The sequence below is a fragment of the Protopterus annectens genome, chromosome 1.part1, assembly GCF_019279795.1.
Source record: "Protopterus annectens isolate FY-2018-M chromosome 1.part1, PAN1.0, whole genome shotgun sequence".
Lineage (NCBI taxonomy): Eukaryota > Metazoa > Chordata > Ceratodontiformes > Protopteridae > Protopterus > Protopterus annectens.
Window position 1 is genome coordinate 1,037,736,199 of NC_056726.1, and position 19,994 is coordinate 1,037,756,192.

Below are 19,994 nucleotides of genomic sequence, written 5' to 3' on the forward strand. Positions count from 1 at the left end.
CTCAGGCAGTAGACCTGCAATGAGTGGTGTATCCCAGAGATCGGTTTGGGGTCTCTGTTGTTTGGGATATACTTTTTTTAGGTGCAGGCCAAAACCAGTGGGCTATGGATGACCAAGTTTGCAGATGACTGCAAGCTGGGTGATATCATCAGTTCCCCAAGTGATGTGGACAGTCTCACCCAAACATATGACTGGTGCCAGAAACATGGCCTCAAACAGAATGCCAAAAAATGCACCATCATCCCCTTTGGGGACAGTGATGTTTCCAGAAATGATGACATTAATAACAAAGTCCTACACACGCAGTCAGTTGTGAAGAACTTGGGTACCCAGGTTGGTAGCAAACTGAATTTTGATCACCATATTGCCTTTGTGTCATGTAAAGCTTTCTACATGGCCCATTTCATAAGTAAGGGTATCTCAGCCAGGGACAAGGAGGTCATAACATCCCTGTATTCTTCCCTTATGTTCTTCTTTTGGCTTTTCCCGGTTAGGGGTCGCCACAGTGGAACTCCAGTCCGCTAATGATTGGTAGTAGATTTTTACGTTGCCAAGGTGCCAGGTCGATGCCCAAACTTCAAGGAAGGCATGCCCATTCACACATGTCTTTCGAAGGCCACTCGACTGCGGAAGGACATGCAGACTCCACACAGAAGGCACTCCAGCTGAGAATCGAACAGGAGAACTTCTTGCTGTGAGGCAACAATGCTACCACTGCAGCACCACATATTCTTCCCTTATAAGACTCATTATTGATTACAATGCCCCTTTTGCCATGTACCTCACAAAGCACATGCAGCAGCTGGAGAGACCTCAGATGTTCCTCACCAGGAGAATCCAGGGCCTTAAACATCTACCCTACACAGATAGGCTAAAAGCCTTGTTCCTCTACTTGGTTTCATACAGACTCTTCAGAGATGACCTCTGTCTGGCATGCAAAGTTATCTCAGACCCCGCCTTGATGGGACTGTTGCATATCTGCAAGTCAGGCTCTACTGAATAACCCACATGCATGAACTCAACCTGGTCTGTGACATCAGTAGGACTTGTTGGCAAGACAGATTTGTGTCCCAGAGACTCCCCCTTCTGTGGAATAGAATCCCTCTCCATGTCAAGCAGAGTACATCATTAACCCTTTTTAAGCACAGCCTGGATAACTGGATGTTGAACAGAAAATACACCCCTGGGGTTCCACCTCTGTCTCTGTTGACTTTTTGGAACATGGGTTAAATTCTTGGCTTGGCTTGTAAGGGTCTCAGGGCCAATAGCCTAGTAACTTCCTAAGATCCTATTATCCCATGATAGAAAAATCCCAATAAATGTTTGCTTGTTTGATTGTTTGTTTATTTATTTAATACATTTCCTATCTAGGTAAGTGAATTTGCCTATATATGCTAAAGTTCATAGGTTCATAGGAAGTTACTAGCCTACTGGCTAGGCATAGGCCAAATGATATATACATGTGTAGATGTGGTGGAGTAATATAGCTTAAGGATGTAGTATTTAGGAAAAGGAAAAGTGTAAGGTGAGAAAAATGAAGTATATGTGTAAGGTGAGAAGGAGCAGGAGGGGGCAGAATAAGATGTTTGAGGAGTAGGATATTTTAATAAAATAACCTATGATGTACTTTAAAATACTCTTCAGAATAGTAACTCATTGTGTGTAAAGCTGTGATTAAATGACTGTTATATCCTGTGTGATGTTAAGTTGCAGCTCTGACAAATATTTATTTGTATAACAGGAGAATATTTCGGATCGTTTAAAATAAGAATGAGAGCAGAAGGCAGTCAATACACTGGTGGCCAAGTGGAGATATACTCTTTTAACCAGAGTACCTGGGGAACAATTTCTGGAAGGCACTGGGACATCAATGATGCACAGGTATTGTGCAAGAGTTTGGAATATGGATTTGCACTAGCAGCCTATAACAGCTCAGAATATTTAAGACAAAACGGCCCTGTGTGGTTTGAGGCTAATTGCTATGGAAATGAGATTCATCTGTCACATTGCCCCCTGACACTGCTGGGACCTCCTGATCTGCACACCAGTGATGCAGCTGTATTATGTACAGGTATGCATATGTAGTAATCATTATGTTTTGTTGATTTATCTGTTGTATCTATATCTTGTTAGGCATGTTTCACTATGAAATAGCAACATGAGTTAATAGCTACATATTCTCTATACCTCAGTTTATTGTAAGCAATCCAGGTGTCTAAATGGATCACATTTATAGGCATTAAATTCAGTACATTTCTCACACTAGTGTCTGTTGTATTTCCTTCACAGGTACGCAATTGCATTTCTGTCCTGTGACTAGAAAAAAAAGAGACTATGCATTACTGCCAAATAAATAATTCACACCTACACTGCTAATCATTTTTCAGTTCATAGGTTCATAGGTCAGTACTAGGTTGTTGATCCAGATAACCATTAAGAACCTTGCTACAATACTCCATATTGTATGCACTTACTGGCATGAGTAATTTATACATAACTTTGACCCCTTTCAATGCTGGTTTGAGGGTACATACCTGGGCTGAATTTATAGCTGCCAGCCATTCGTCTAGGTTATGCTTAAAGAAGGTTGGTGAGCTACTTTGTTTTATTCAAAGGAAATCTACTCAATGAAATGGAGATTCTCTGGGATACACACACATATATATATATATATATATATATATATATATATATATATATATATAGATATAGATATATATATAAAATTTTTCATATATGCAGGAAGTCACATAAGACAGGATTCTTTGAGGCTCTATAGAAACATAAGCTGTTAAGAATCTTTATTAAAAACAAAACAGAGAGAGCACCTTATGGTGGTCTGGATAAATCAAAGAAGACATGCCCTTCATATTCTTAGTAAGGAAATGCTGTAATGTCTCAAACTGCATCATTTGCTTAGACAGGTACATATCAAAGGGCCATTAAAGTCTATTGTGGGGTCTGGTGAGGGAAGAGTAGAGAGGCTAATGGCTTCTTATATCTGGAATAAGTCCCCCAGGTGATTAGTCAGGCAAGGTAAAAGGGTTTCCTAACAATAGTAAGATACATAGTGATCAAAGGATAGTCCATTGTCATTCAAAGTGTCTCTATCCTTAATGGCTGAGCCAGCATTCAAAGTAGTGTTATTGTGTAGTAGTTCCTTGTCCAGGTTTGTCAAATGACACAGTAATGCATTTCTGAACATTTAGTTTTAGGCAGTGGATTGAGCAACACTTAGTGGTATATGTTAGGCTTTCCTGAAGAATTAAAATTTGGAATGCAGATATGGAGTTAATGACAGCTCCAGGTTTGGAGCCATCTGAAACTTTGGTCAGCCATATGCCCTTGATGTCAACCTTGACATCAGAAAAGTAAATCCCAAAGAGAAGTTGACCTAAGACTGATCCCATGAGAACATCAATGGTAACTACTCTTTTTGAAAACAGTGCGCCTCTCACACTAATAGACTGAGTTCTGTAACTTATCCATTTTGCTACCCACTGGATAACATAAGGTGTTACATTTAGTTGATTAGCTTGTCCTAATGACAGAATGTGGGATGGTATCATAAGCCTTGGCCAGGTCAAGGTAATTAGTGTCAACCAATCTGCCTGAGTCTAATATATCAGTGACATGTTTAAAGAATCCTGTCAGGTTTAGAGGCAGGATCTGCCTTTAGCAAACTGAAATTGTCTTGGGTAAATGGCTTGTAGAATACCTATGTCCTTATTAATAAGTTCCATAACGGTACATTCCATTGCTTTTCAGATAAGACTGGCAAGCTTCATAGGTATATAGTTTTCTGGATCAGTACCAGATCCCTCCTTCTGGAATGTTTTTACTAGCACAATTCTCCTTTCATCTGGCATGAATCAAGTAGAAAGGCTGAGGTTGAAAATGCTTAGAGGCAAATTAATCAGACAGCGTCTGGTGCTGTTAAGAAGGTAGCCTAACACATTATCAGGACCCATAGAGCAAGCGCTCTTATTTATTTATTTGTTTAATTTAACATTTATTTTACCAGGATAAGTCCAACTGGACATCATGTGTCCTTTTCACTGGACTCCTGGGGAGAAAAGCTCCAAAGAAATAACAGTGTACATACATGCTTTAGATAACAATAAAACTGGCATACAAGATAAGAGAAACAATGAAGTACAAAAACAATTATGTAGAACAATAAGATACTCAGGAGTAGTACCTTTATTTGCAATATATACAAAAAGTACATTTCAGGTGAGAGTATAGTGTATGCATTAAAGGCTTCCACGGGTCACTTACATATGGAAAAGTGGGTCTTCAAGGGGGGGTCTTTGCAGTTGCAGAGAGGGTTAGTATTGAGGTATAATTTAAGAAGGCCTTTAAAGGTGCCTGTGTGACTTTGTAGCCTGAGTTCAGGTGGGAGGGTGTTCCATGCTTTGGTAACATCATGGGAGAATAAGGCCTCCCCAGAACTGTTATTGCATGGATTAACTTCAATCAGGTTTTTGATACATGAACATAGCTCCCTTTTAGGGTTGTGAAAGTTTAGCATGTCAGCAAGGGCAGGGCACTTCCCCGGATTTGCCTTGCCTTGAGTACCCATGTCCTAATAAGAGGCATTCAGAGGGAGTGGCATGGGTGCACTACAAAGCTGAGGAAAGTTAGAGGGCGATAGGGAAGGATTATTCCACTAAGATGTAGGCTTTGTATTCAGGCAACAAGTAAGTGTTGTTCTGGATTAACTTTGAGCAGCTCTGAGTATTACCTCAAAGATTTTCTCACCTACAGCACTTTTGTATGGGATGTTTTGTTCCACTCAAACCCATGATTTTTTGAAAGATATACTTCACACAGTGTTATTATTTTAGAGTAACTTTATCATGGTACTTAATCTATGGTTAAAGTAAGAGAATGATTTTAACCAAAGTAATACAAAAACTGCTTTACTTGTTCAATTTAAAATATTTTACTTACATATAAATTTTCTTTCACTCTGAGCTCCAAGCAATTGCTGCCATACCTCTTAATCTCTTACCACAAGAAATATGGACAAAACCTAAAGTAATGGGGGACAAAGGCATCCAAACATGGACAGATTTTATATATTGCTCTTATAAACTTAAAAAAGTTATTAGAACAACAGAATGTGCATTAACATGTATTTTCTAAATGATACAAAATCTGAAACTCAAATGAATGTCATAATTTAATGACTTAATTCCTCAGTGATTTCCCAGAAAACCACAAATTTATGAGGTATAGACCAAAAACATGAGGCAAAAATATGGACATTCTGCAAAAATCTGGACAGCTGAGAGGTATGACTGCAGTACAACATCCAGGAATGTGACAGATTATTAACTGACTCCTAGCAGCTGTTAACAATACAAACAATGCTAACTGTGATACCACAGAGAAGGCAGTAATCTGACTAGCATGAAAACTGGGTTGAGCATGGATTTTACCTTGTCTCTACCCCTTTCTTTCTGAGAGATATGAATGCTTTCAGGTATTTTTAACTCCATTATGGAGGCAGTGGGGCTAATCAGGTTTGAAACAAAGGAATAATCACAGTTATACTGAGTTTGGTGCAGCTTTACATTTGCACACCTGGGGAATGGGGGAAACAGTGTGAGAAAATATCCAAAAAATGTAATCTAATAGACAGTCAGTTCTTACTGCCAAGCAAGTCGTTGAAGAAAGTCAGAATAGTTGAAATATTAACAGCAGGTGGGAACATCAAGGAAAATCTCTGTCAGTTTAATTAAGAGGATAAAGAATATAACTTACCATAATGCTTAAAATGTTTGAAATGAACATCAAGGGGTGTAAATGGTTTTCAATGAAAGATACAGATAAATTGTCAGTTTAGAAAGGATGATTAAGGGTATAAGGTTCATCCTGTTGTTCTGAATTTGATTCACTCAAGTTTTCCTTTGCTTACTCTGTAACTCCGAGTAAATAACTTAATGAGAAAATGGTCCAAACTTGGTCCTGACAGAGGCAGTTTTGGTAAGTGGGTTCACATAATTCGCAAATATAACAAACTTAATGAAAGAAAATAACTTATGACAGCCCATTGCCACAAAACAGTGTCCAAATATGTAATCTGTGACCCAGGTTCGGGAAATGACTTTGTGAGCTGGAGGGCTGGCAGAGAAGGCGTTAGGTGAGATTTTTTTATATACTATTTAAGGGGGGAGGGATTATTAGCATGGGTACAAACAAAATTGCCCTGATGCATGCTGAAGTGAGTACTATGCCTATTTTATAGTGGTGAAGCTCTTGGCAGGGTGTATTATTTGGGATTGTATATATGATGCTATGGCACCACTACACACCACCTTTTAATGTGTCCTTCAAGAGTACGAGTACAAAGGGCATAAACCTGCTGAATAAAAAGGGGCAAAGGGGGGGGGGCCTCAAATCGAAAAATTAGGTTACTGCATTGTGTCAATTGTATCCAGGTGCTCTCAGTGCAGATAGTTGCAATATAACCAGATATTTCCAATTCAGATTATTGCATTTTTTTAGTTATAACCAGGTGACCCCACTGGAAAGTGCTGAATTCATCATCATCACCATCATCGTCATCATCATCTTCATCATCATCATCTTCATCATCATTATCATCATCAATGCCCTTTTTCTCATTTCCTACATGGGATCAGGGTGTAGTGTCAGCTGTCTCAATCTGTTTCGATTCATTGCCACTCTCCTGCCTTCATGCCCAACTATTGCAGGTCTTCGCTCACACAATCCATCCGTTTCTTTGCTGGATAATCATTCCTCTTGCCTTCTTCCTGTCTGCCCCAAATCTTCTTCATCAGATTTTGTTCAGTTTTTCTGCACATATGCCCAAACCACCATAATCTGTTCTGTTTGACTTTCTCTGCAACTAGAGCTATGTTGGCTTCTGCACTGATGTCTTCATTTCATCCTCTGTCCCATAGTGTGCATCTTACTATCTGTCTCAGGCAGTTCATCTCCATCACCTCTAACTTTCCTTAACTGCTCTACCTTTATTGCCCAGATTTCTGTACCATACAGTAGTATCGGTCATACCCCTGTATTGTACACTTTACTTTTCAGCTTCTTTGGCATTCATCTGCCACACACTACCCTGGTATTCTGTACCATTTGGGTGCAGCCCCTCTGATTATAGTGCTGACTTCCTAATTCAGAGTTCCCTTCTACTCAACCACCCCTCCCAGATACTGAAGCAGTTAACCTGTGCTACTATTTTCCCTTCTATCTCAGTTCTCAGCTTCTTTGGATTTCTCCCATTTGCTGCCATTACAACTGTCTTATCTATACTCAGTTTCATCAAATATGCCTTGAGTTTTTGATTCCATTCCCCTATCTTTTGCTGTAATCCACATCATTTGCATACTGCAACATTGTTGATCAGTCCCTCAGTCCCATCTGACCTGTTTGCTAATGTAATTCATCACCATTATGAACACCTGAATACCAGTGGGCTCAGAGATGAACATTGATGAACACCCACTCCCATTGGGAACCCATCAGCAAGTCAGAATACTGTTCATACTTCAGCTATTGGGTCCTTACACATAGCCTGCATTAATTTTACCAATGTTTATACGACTTTGTGCTACTGCAGACTGTCCAAATCATCCTTCCTGGGACCTTGTCATATGCTTTCTCCAAGTCCATGAATGCCCATTTGGAGTCTTTCCTCATTTTTAGCTTCTTTTGAACTGTCCATCTCACTGCAGATGTCAAGTTGATCATGCAGCATCTCATCTGAATCTGAACTGCTCATCTTTCATCTTTCTTTTTTCTAGTCTGCATATTCATTTCTCAAGCACCGTCTCCAGAACTTTCTTGCATATGCCATTAGTTTGATACCTCTGTACTGCTCACAGATTGAATGTCCTCTTTGTTCTTACACACTGGCATGAGTATGCTCATTCTGCAGTCATCTGGGATACACTTTTCTCTCCATACAGTCATGAATACCCTCAGGAGCTATTTCTGCTCATCTCACTCAACATCTTTATCACATCTGTTGTGATGTCATCTGAGTTGATGCTTTCCCTGACTTCATTTTCCTTAGTGCTGTTCTTATTTCTTATAGGGTGGGCTCCTCCTCATCGATTACTGTAGACTCTGTCTGGGGCAGTACAACTTCTGTGGAGTTGTCTTCATTCAGAAGCTGCTGGAAGTACTTCTTCCCCCTGTCTTTGATGTCCTGTAGTCTGCTGAGCAGTTTATTGCTGGCATCTCTTATAAAGAGTGCCTGACTATTTTCTTTAATTTCTGTCTTTGTCTTGCAACCTGATAGTGTTTCTTTGTGCCATCGATTGGCAGAGAGCCTCTGATGCCTTGCTCTTTGTTATTGCAACCCTTCTCTTAGCATCTTTATTAGCCAATCAGCATTCTTTCTTAGTTTAGTTCATCTTTTCTTTCACCTACTTTTTGCTGCATTCCTTTTTCTTTTGATTTCCTGATGTACCTTGCGTCTATGCCTGATGTGGCTTTAAATCGGTTCTGTAGTCTTTCCACACGCTGCTTTCAGAAGCTGCCATTCTTCTTCAAATCGACCTATTTCCTTTTCTTCCTGAGCTGCTACACACCTGAGTAATTCCTTGAACTCTTGTGCCTTCTGTCCTATCAACTTCCAGGTCTTCTGCCTGGTCTTTGTTGACCTCAGACTCTTCTGTGACTGCTGCTTGCAGCTGATTGTGACAACCAGTGGTTTATGTTGTGGGCTGACTGTTTCACCGGGGATAACTTTACAATCACCGATTTTTCCCCTGTGAACTTTTCTTACTAAGAAGAAGTCTACCTGAGTTACATGTTGGCTACTCTTGTATGTGATCTTGTAACTGTCTCTCTTGCTGAGCCATATGTTGGCCACCATCAAGCAACTTTCCAGCAAGAGGAGTATAATGGTCTCTCTTTAATATTATTCTTGTTGCTCCACCCATATTGACTCAGGCAATCCTCCTGTGGTGTTTTGTGTGTCACGGGCTGTGCATTCAGGTCATCCATTATTAACAACAATTCATAATGTCTTGCTTTATCATGTAGATCTTGTAACTGCTGTCTGAATGCACCCTTTTCTTTACTATCATAACTCTGCTGTGGAGTATAGGCTGGGATTATGAATACTGCCATATTCTTACACTGGAGTCTGATTGCCATGAGTCTATCACTAATTCAAATGACATCCCCCAATGCCTTCTGAAATGTCTCCCTTACCACAGTTCCTACACCATTTCTAGTCTGTCTTCTTCCTGAGTAGTGTATCCTGGATCCCAAGCCAAGTTTTATTGTACTGCCCTTCCATCTTAGATCCTGAGTGCATAGGATATTCAGCCTCCTTCTTACCATCATATCATCCACTCTCAAGCTATGTCATGTGAGTGAACCTACATTGTGTTGCAATTTTGTTTGTGTTTGACAGGTTGAATGATATTAAATCCAGCTTTCACTCAGTAGAGGTGTCCCAGGTAACACAAGATGGGGAACTGCACAACAGCCAGCCAGTAACCAAATAATCTGCAAGCAATTTTTATACATCTGCATGGAGCAGTCTGTGACCCATGTACTCCTATTTAGGGGACACTTTGCACCACAGCTATGCTCAGAGTGGTTGGCCAATACAACCCGACCCCTATAGGGCACCATCTAGACTCTGTACTGCTGCCCACAACTCCATTCTTTGGTGAGTTTGAGGTGAATACACTCGGCATGTTTTTGGGAGGTGAGAGGAGTCCCACAAAGACACATGGAGAACATGCAAACAACAAACAGGCACTGGCTGGTGGTTAAGATTGAACCTTGTACCTTATACATGTGAGGCGAAGACCTTAACCCTTATGTCAGCTGGTCTCTGACTGCACTGTGTTTGTTATAACCAGGTGCTGCTAGTGTAGGTTGCTGCACTGTATTAGTTAAAACCATATGTGCCCTGTACAGGTCACTGCATTGTGTTAGTTATAATGAGCTGTTCTCAGTGCAGGTTGCTATATTGTATTGGCTGTAACCACATATTCCCAATACAGGTTGCTGCATTGTCCTAGTTATGACTAAGTGTTCAAAGTACACGTTTCTGCATTGTTCATAGGTTCTTAGGTAGCTGCTAGGGTTGCAGTCCTGGTGACCATTAAGGAGTCTAGCCCAAATTCCTAGTTGGCCCTAAGCACTGTCTGGATAATTGATTTTCTCAAAATCACACAGTAGGCAAATGAGGGCTGGGAGAATCAAACCTTGTACTACAGGAATTATAGCTCAAATGCTTAACCTCCTGCACAAACCTCCAGCTTGTGATAGTCATCAACAGGTACTCCCAATACAGGTTGCTGCATTATATTAGTTATAAACAGGTTTTCCTAGTGCAGTTTGCTGCACTGTGTTAGCTATAACCAGATATTCCCAGTACAGGTTACTGCATTGTGCTAATTAAAACCAGGGGCTCCCAGTGCAGATTGTTGAACAGAATTCACGGCACCTATCCTGTGGCAAATAACACCCCTAACATAACATAAGCTCTCGCTAACATAAGCTAACATAAGCTTGACCCTCCAGTGTAAACTTGGTTTCAAGCTATACCACTAGGTGGCAGCATTACTTCTAAATCAATCACCAGCTGCTTTTAGGTCTCACTGAGCATGTTTAAAATAAATCAAACATACAGGTTGTGACTGTTACTCCTTATTAGAAACAACTTAAAAAGTTTATTTGAGTGGGGAAACCAGTTAGAGCAAAACCTACACATTTGCTAATAACAACCAAACCCAGGGACACAGAAGTTATTTGCAAACAGTAAAAGTGCTGCAAACTAGCATACCTGAAGTAACCTGGCTGATTGTTTTTCCTGGGCTAGTTCCATCTGGTTTTGTGCGGCCTGCGTCGTCCGCTCCTCTACCCTGCTCCCATTCCCGCCCACCCCTAACTCAATTTCCTTTATAGTTAACCACACCTCCTCCACCCACTTCACTAGCCAATCATACAACACAACACACCCACACCTCTTTAAAACCCCACCCCTTAGTACTCACCCTCTTACACCTTTCCTATAGTCTTTCATCACCCTGTGAACTAACAATCTCATCTATCTCACACTACTCTAATTACTAATATGTTTACTATTCTTAATATATTATTTCTCCTTCTCCTTTCAACTACATTACTCTTTCTGTCAGTTCTCAAATGCTATCAAAGCACTACTGTTATACACACCAAATCACCCACACTCACTTTATCTCCAAACCACAACACATCTACCTTTACTCACATTTCCCCTCCCTATCTAACTTCACCATTATTGCCACACATAAATTCAAATATTTATTACATCTAAACAGCATGTCAAACACAAAAACAAATATCCACACATGCACCCAATCTCTCCAATAATCAATTTCATTTTATCCAACTGTCAGGAGACTCCACCCCAACCCAGGTCCTAACAAATCTCCTCAAAATACTTTGAATACCACTACCACCTCTGTGCTCTCTTCCACCTCTCCATCATCCATTGCTAATACTATTCCCCAAAAAAGACTCACCCTCTCATCTATAAATATTCAAAGTATAGTTAAAAAAACAACATATTTCATGCTTGGATCACACAACATAATCCAAACATACTTGCCTTGTGTGAAACTTGGTTAAAACAAAGTATTTCTAATTCTGAAATTCTTCCCCCTAGTTACAATATCCTCAGACATGACAGACTTTCAAAAAGAGGAGGGGGAGTCACAATCATGTCTCCCCTACTCTTTTCCCATATCTGATTTTCTCCTAGTTGAGATAATTTTAGCTGACTTTAAACTTAGCCACCATAAGAAACTTGCCATTGCATGAATTTATATCCCTCCTGGAAATAATGTCCCCATTTTAGAACACTTTCTATCCTGGATATCTAAAACCATCCCTTATGAAACCATCATACTAGGAGATGTCAATATTGACTGGCTGCAGATTAATAAAGAACCACCTTCTACCTCTCCAAACCAGTATGGATTCACACAGCTCATCTCTTCCCCTATCCACCTTCATAAATTTTCCTCTACTGGTTCACTTATTGACTGGATACTAGTATCTCAACCCCAACATTACCACAATTGAACCACTCTACCAGACACATTAGGTGACCACCTACCTTTATTAGTTCTCAGAAACTCTGAACACCTGCATAAAGCACAACAATATAAGGTGACCCGTGATCTATCTAGCTATTCTCCTGACTCACTAAATCACCTCCTCTCTACTATAAACTGGTCCTTTCTCTCTAATCTCACTCTCGATGAAGCAGTCCTACACTTCAACAACACCTTTCTATCCATCCTCAACTCCCTTGCCCCCACTAGGAAAACTTGCATCAAATTCAGATATGCCCCATGGCTAACTAAAACTACCCTTACACTTGTGAAGACCAGAGGTAAAGCTTGGAAAACTTGGAAAGGCAATAATACTTCTTCCAACCTTATCTCTTACAGGGAATTTAGAAACAAAGCTAAGAAACAAATCAATCTTGATAAAAAGAACTATTACCAATCCTCACTTAACAACCCCAACAGTAATCCTAAAGAATTCTGGAACTCTATCAATAAACATCTCTCACCTGATACTCCTACCCCACCCACACCTTATTCTGTCAAGACTTCTGTTGAAATAGCAACCCTCCTTAATAAGTTCTTCATTGAAATCATTGTAAACTTAACTGTAACTAACTTTTCCACCTGCACCTCTTTCTATCCATCTATATCTTCATTCACCTCTGATTCACCTCTCTCACCCTCACTCTCATTCTCACTATCACCTGTTCCCACCTCTTACATCACTTTGCTCTTAAATAAACTCAAAACCTGGTTCACCCTTAGCTGATAACCTTCCTTCATTATTCCTTAAACATGCAGCTACATCTCTAGCTTACCCCATATCTGTCCTGATTAATAGATCCATAAAAGAAGGCAAAGTCCCTGAAATTTGGAAGAATTTTTTTGTAGTGCCACTTCATAAAGGAGGAGACTCCACTGAGCCAACCAATTTCAGACCAATTGCCATAATGTCACCTCTCTCCAAAATACTGGAAAGGTGTATCCATAAGCAAGTACTTAATCATCTGCTACAAGAAAACCTACTCACACCAACTCAACATGGCTTCTGCCCCACACATAGCACAGCTACCATTCTTGTATCCTTTACTAATAACATTGATCAAGTCAGGGATAATAGCAAAATAGCATCAGCCCTCTTTCTGGACCTGTCGAAAGTATTTGACACAGTATCTCATACCATACTTCACCATAAACTCTCCAACCTAGGCTTCTCAAACTCTACCACCTCCTGGTTTTGTGATTACCTCACTGATAGACACCAGGCTGTTAGATGGAACTCTTCCTACTCCCCCTTTCTAGCAGTTAGGACAGGGGTCCCTACAAGGATAAATATTGGGCCCTCTCCTCTTCAATGTATTTACCAATGACCTTTACTCATCCTGCCCCCAATCCAATCTTATTCAGCATGCTGTTGACTGAACCATCATCAACTCTGCTGACAACATAGAAAACCTTCAATCCCTTACACAAAACTCACTCCACTCAGTTGAAAAATGGCTATAATCCAACCATCTCCTGCTAAATGTGAGCAAAATTAGGCTACTACTTTTCCTACCTAAAAATCTGGAACATGCAAAACAGAACTTTCCATAACATCCCTTAATGGAACTAAAATTTCTGTTGACATCCAAACAAAACTTCCTTGGAGCAATAATTGATGATGAACTTAAATTCAGCCATCACATTCATAGCTCAATAAAAAAAAAACACCAAAAACTAGGTCTGCTGTACAGTCACAAAAACTTTTTTCCCTGTGGGTCCAGGCCATCCCTTGCCCAATCCGTGCTTCTACCATCCCTACTCTATGCTTCACCTATTCCTACCCATCTACAGAGTAACCTAATATCCAAACTAGAAACCACAAATAACAAAGTAGCCAGATTTGCTGCAAATCAACCTTACAAATCCCATCACTGCCTCTCATTAAAGGCTTTACACTGACTTGAATTTTCCAACTTACTGCCTCAATCCCAACTCCTTATAGCCCACCATATACTAAACAATCCTAAATCCTGCCCATCCCTTGCAAATTCTCTGACACTTTATACTCTTCAATGCCCACTAAGAAGTACTAATCAATACTTTCTTGAAGTTCATAAACCAAACAAAACCTTTGGGAAAATACTCTATTGTCACTCAGTTGCAAACAATTGGAACACACTCCCTTTAGCCCTTAGACTACTTAAAGACAAAAATGCCTTCAAGAAACAGCTTACATTTTTTCCCTATCAAATTGGATATGTTCATGCTTTAAAATAATACCCAAGAAACATTCAGGGATAACTTCACTCTATCACTTCTAGCTCTCTCTCTTACTACTACCTACACATTTTTTTTCCGTCATATTCCATACTAGTTAGCTCATGTTACACTCAATTCCCATAATCCCTTATTACTGTTCTTTAATTTATTTATTAAGTATTATAAGTACCTTGGTTCAGGAATGTATTGACCTTCGTCTTACCATATTTCTGCTTAGTTTCTTGCCATACTATGTGAAACTGTCCATATATGTACTGTATTGTATTTCTATCCATTCTATATATTTCTTTATTGCATGTTATGTAATTACTTAAGTATGTATACTTAAAATGTGATCTGTGTTTATTATCTTTGTTCTTACTATTTGTGTACTTAAACTTTTTTTGGGAGCTTTTCTCCTCGGGTCTCTGCTGAAAAAGGGCTTCTAAGAACCCAGACAGACTAACCTGGTTAACAAATGTTAAAATAAATAAAAATGTTGCAGGTTGCTGTTAATTGTAATTAGTTATTCCCAATGCAGGTTTCTGCACTATGTTATTTATGACTAGGTATATCGAGAGAAGGTTGCTGATTGCATTAGTTATTACTGGGTGTTCACAGTACAAGCTGCTGCATTGCTGTAGTTATAAGCAGGTGTTACCAGGGCAGGTTGCTGTATTGTATTCGTTATAATCAGGTGCTGTCTGGAGAGTCTTCTGCATTGTGTTAGTTATAACTAGGTTTTCCCAGTGAAGGTTTGTGCATTTTGTTCATGAGAAGCAAGGACTCCCTGTGCAGGAATGCTTTATTGTGTTAGTCCCCATAATAAGTGTCTAGGCCGTTCTTAAAAATATCTAAAGTAGTACTTGCTTTAATGTAATTTGGTAGTCTGTTCCATGTATCAGCTGCTGTCAAAGAGAACCCATTAGTACACTTCTCATTCCTATAGAATATTCTACATAGATTGTCTGATGATTCTCTGCATCTTTTTAATAACCCCAAAACTTCCCAGACGTAGTTATCTCTAAATGCCACATACACCTGAATAAGATATCCTATTAGACATCTATAAGAGACATTGTACAAGTTTAGATATTTTAGTCTTTCATAATAAGTTAAATTTTCATATCCATGGATACCATTGGTATATTTCTGCTGTACTCTTTCCAGTTTACTCATGCTTGTTTTCTTATAAGGTTTCCATATTCTCTACCTTCTTTCACACTTACACCCATTTCCACTTCCACTATCAAAAAACTTTTAAAACTCTAACCCCGTACCAATGCCCTGGATAACTTACCAACTGAAAACTTACAACTCTCAGCCTCCTCCATTACATATCCTATCAGCATCCTTCTAAACAGATCCATTCAGGAATCTTGCATATCTGATATCTGGAAAAAAAGCATTTATTCTACCACTTCACAAAGGCGGCAATAACTCTGACATCTCAAATTTCCACCCTATTGCCATTCTCTCCCAGTGTCAAAAGTTCTAGAGAAATGTATCCATACAGAGCTCCTCAGTCATCTGATACAACACCAAATCCTCTCTCCCACTCAACATGGCTTTAGGCCCGGACATAGTATGGCTTTAGGCCCGGACATAGTATGGCTTTAGGCCCGGACGTAGTACTAACACTGGCCTCATTTCCTTCCTATACACAGTAAACAGAGCGCGAGATGCTGGATGCTTAGTCTCAGCATTATTTGTAGATCTTTCAAAGGCATTTGACAAAATATCACACTCCCTCCTGCTTAATAAACTCACTAATCTCGGACTAGCTCCCTATACCCTACAATGGTTTACTAACTATTCCAGAAACAGGCAACAATCTACGAAATGGCTGCATGCTTCCTCCCCTTTCATAACCACAAATACAGGTGTCCCCCAAGGTTCAATACTGGGTCCCCTCTTATTAAGCATATTTGTCAATAACTTTCATTCCTGTCTCCTCCGTAGCACAGTCATCCAATATGCAAATGACTCAACAATTATCTGCTCTACTAAATCTGCCTCCACCTTACTGCATCTTATCCAAGAAGCATTTACTTCCACTGAAACCTGGATGTCCTAGAACCATCTCGCCCTCAACCCCATTAAAACAAAACTTTTAATATTTACCTCCACAAAATCTAGGTCTGTTGACAGGTCACTATTCTCCATTCACTCCCAAAATAACACCATCATTGAAGTTGTCCCCAGCACCAAATTACTAGGTGTCATCACTGATGATAAACTAACATTCGACCTTCACATCTATAGTAACATAAAAAAACATCAAAAGCTAGGTGCCCCGTACAGGCACAACTACTTTCTCAGTCACTCTGCTAAATAGCCTCTGGCCTCATCCTTCCTGATTCCAACACTTCTATATGGTGCTCCCATCCACACAAAACTACAGTCCTCCTTGCAAACAAAACTAGACTCTTGCTATAACAAAATAGCCCAATTTGCCACAAATGCTAAATATCTTACCCATCACTGTTCCTGTCTGCACCAACATAATTGGCTAGAATCCCAACACTTTCTCACATTCTTGCAATTAACTACAGCCCACCAGCTCATCTACCACCCTGAAACTTGCCCTTCCCTCTCTTCCATTCTATCCATATATCATCTAAGCCGGCCCCTTAGGTCCGAAAACAAAATGTTACTATCCATAGAGAAACACAAGCTCTCTGCTGTCCAAATGTTCATAGGTTCATAGGTGTGTACTAGGCTAGTGGGCCTGGAGCCTTTACAAGCCTAGCCATAGGATTGCCCTGGCATAGTGCCACCCAACCTTAGTTCCCAGTGCCTCTGTCGGGTAGAGCCACTGGAGTTATCCCCGAGGTGAATTTTCTGTTTCCCAACCACTCATCAAGATTTCTCTTGAAGAGGGCCAGTGAGGTGCTCTGTTTGACATGTATGGTTACTCTATTCCGTAGCATGGGCAGTCTCTGGGTTAGGAACCTGTCCCTCCAGGATGTTCTGTTAATTGTGGTAATGAGGTTGAGGTCTCTGTATCGTGTGGTGTGGAGGGATTGGGATTTCTTTAGATGTAGCATTTCTAACAGAGCTGGGTCAGACATGGCTTTGTAAGTCAAGCAGAGATCACCTCTAAGTAGGTGATATGAGACACAGAATAGTTGGAGTTTTTTTTTCAGTCTGTCCATATAGGACAAATATTTAAGGCCTAGGATCCTCGTTGTGAGGTACTTTTTTGGCCTCTCCAGTTGTTGCAGGTGTCTAGTGAGGTACATGCCAAATGGGGTATTGTACTCAATGATTGGCCTAATGAGGGAAGAGTAGAGGGAGACAATGACCTCTTTCTTCCTGGATGCAAAGCCCTTAGTTATGAGATGTGCCACATAGGACTTTCTGACCACAGTGGCAATGTGGTGGTCAAAAGAGAGGTCAACCTGTGTTCCCAAATCTCTTATAATGCCTTCTGAGTTCAATGGACTGCCATCAATGTGGTAATTCAAGGGAACCAGGTTTTTCCCAAAGGGATGATGACACATTTTTGGCATTGAGCTTAAGGCCATGATTCTGACACCAGTCATTGGTCTCTGTGAGGGCTTTCCATAGGATGTCAACATCACTCGGGGAGTTAATAATAGCTCCCAGCTTGCAATTATCTGCGAACTTTGTCAACCAGAGTCCCTTCATGTTGGTCTGGACTTCAGAAAAGTAGATACCAAACAGGAGAGGACCCAGGACCAAACCCTGTGGGACTCCACTTGTGACTAATCAGCAGTCTGTCTTGGAGTTAGCTACTTTCACACTGTGGGTTCTATCTGTGAGCCAGTTTGCAACCCAACTAGTGATATAGGGGTTGATGCCAAGCTTAGTGAGTTTTTCTATGATACTTGAGTGGGGAATGGTATCAAAAGCCTTTGCCAGATCAAGGTAGGCTGTATGAACCACCTTGCCTTCATCCACAGCTCTGGTGACTGACTCAAAGAAGTCAACCAAGTTGAGAAGACATGATCTACCCTTCACAAAACCAAACAGTGTGGGATCCAGAGTCTGGAGATTCCCTATGTCCTTGTTTATTAGGTACATGATGATGCGTTCCATGGCTTTGCATATCAGACTCATCAGGCTAATGGGGCGATAGTTCCCAGGGTCTGTAGTCACTCCACCTTTGTGGAGTGGGATGACTGTAGCAGTATGCCATTCGGCAGGGACAAAGCCTGAGGTGAGGCTATGACTGAACAGGGCACACAGGTGAGGTGCCAGTTCCTGTGCAGTTCATGTAGAACACAACCAGGCATATTGTCAGGTCTCATAGAAGCTGTATTCTTGGCCTTGGATAGTGCTGTTTTAACCTGTGCAGCAGTACTACTGGGTGCCTGGAAATCTACTGGTATTGTGATTGGTCCTTTAGGGGGGAAGAGAGGGGTAAAGTTGGCACTGAATCTGTCAGCCAGTATACTGGTAATATCTGTTGGCTCAGTATAGGAGTTGCCATAGTGCAGTAGCTCAGAGCAAATATGGGTATTGCCGTGGAGATTCTTTACATAACTATAGAAGGCCTTGTGGTTGTCTTTACTATCTGTTGCATTTCTGTTTTCATACCTAGCTTTAGAAGATTTGATGAGGGATCTCAACTTTTTGTTGAGGCAGATAAGGGAGTTTTTCCTGTCTTGGGACTTCACCTTATTTCGCATCAGTTTCCTCCTTCTGTTGTAATTTGTTGCTGTTATTTTCCTACCATGTATCTAAGGCATGGAATAAACCCCCCTCCTTCACCAAGAGCAATCAGCAACATAACCTCCTTTAAAAACTCCCTCAAACTGCATCTCTCCTCTAAATAGCTATGCTCCTGTTCTCAAACACACAAGCACAACTCCTAACTTCTCCTCCCAATGCTATACCTCTAACTATCACATCTTTTCCATCATTCTGTTTACTTAATGCTTCCCTGTCACTTTCATCGGTCCTATCCTACCTCCACACTTATATTCCCTTCTATATTCACTCTGCTTAATCTTCTCCTGAGTATACCATATATAACAATGTAAGTAGCAATCACAAATATCTACTCTGAAATATACGTATGTCTTTACTTCTACATGTCAGTGATTGCATTTTTCTTTTTTTCAGGCCCTGTTGCTTCTATTACAGAAATTCATGAAATGTAATTGTACTACATGATTTTTGTTTTTCTGTCTATGTGATTTTATTTCTCTGTATGTATCTTTGTGCAGCTTTTCTCACCAGGCCTCCACTGAAAATGAGCTAATTTCTGGCCCAGTGGACTTTCCCAGTTAACAAAGGTAATAAATAAATAAATAAATATTGCTATTCCGTACTCAAATTTGACTCTAATGAAACTAACAAACAATGTCTTCATCATTTCTGATTTCCTAGACTTTATAAATCTTTTTACACAACCTGTAGTTCTATAACTATCATTAACCAATTGGTTGATATGATTAGAAAATCTCAAAGCTTGATCTACCCATATACCCAAGTCCTTAAATGAATCTACAGTTTCAATCACTGTGTGCTGTATTAAATATTCACCTTTTAATTTATGTCTCCCAAATCTCATATGCTTAGTTTTGATGTATTTATAAGCATATTATTCTCCTGTGCCCAAATTGTCAATTAGTCAAGTTATTTTGCAGACATGCCTTGTCTTTAACACATGCAATCATCTTACCCAATGTCAGGTCATCTGCA

General features: G+C 40.1%; 1 protein-coding gene across 2 annotated transcripts in view; it reads left to right on the plus strand.

Moving 5' to 3' along the window:
- The window catches only part of LOC122808819 (deleted in malignant brain tumors 1 protein-like), a 612,008-nt gene that overhangs the window by 370,289 nt on the left and 221,725 nt on the right, over positions 1-19,994 (plus strand). For both annotated transcript variants that reach the window (XM_044079898.1, XM_044079889.1), the window contains exon 7: positions 1,742-2,071. In XM_044079898.1, the coding sequence (XP_043935833.1) occupies positions 1,742-2,071 (330 nt within the window). The remainder of the gene's footprint in view (positions 1-1,741; positions 2,072-19,994) is intronic.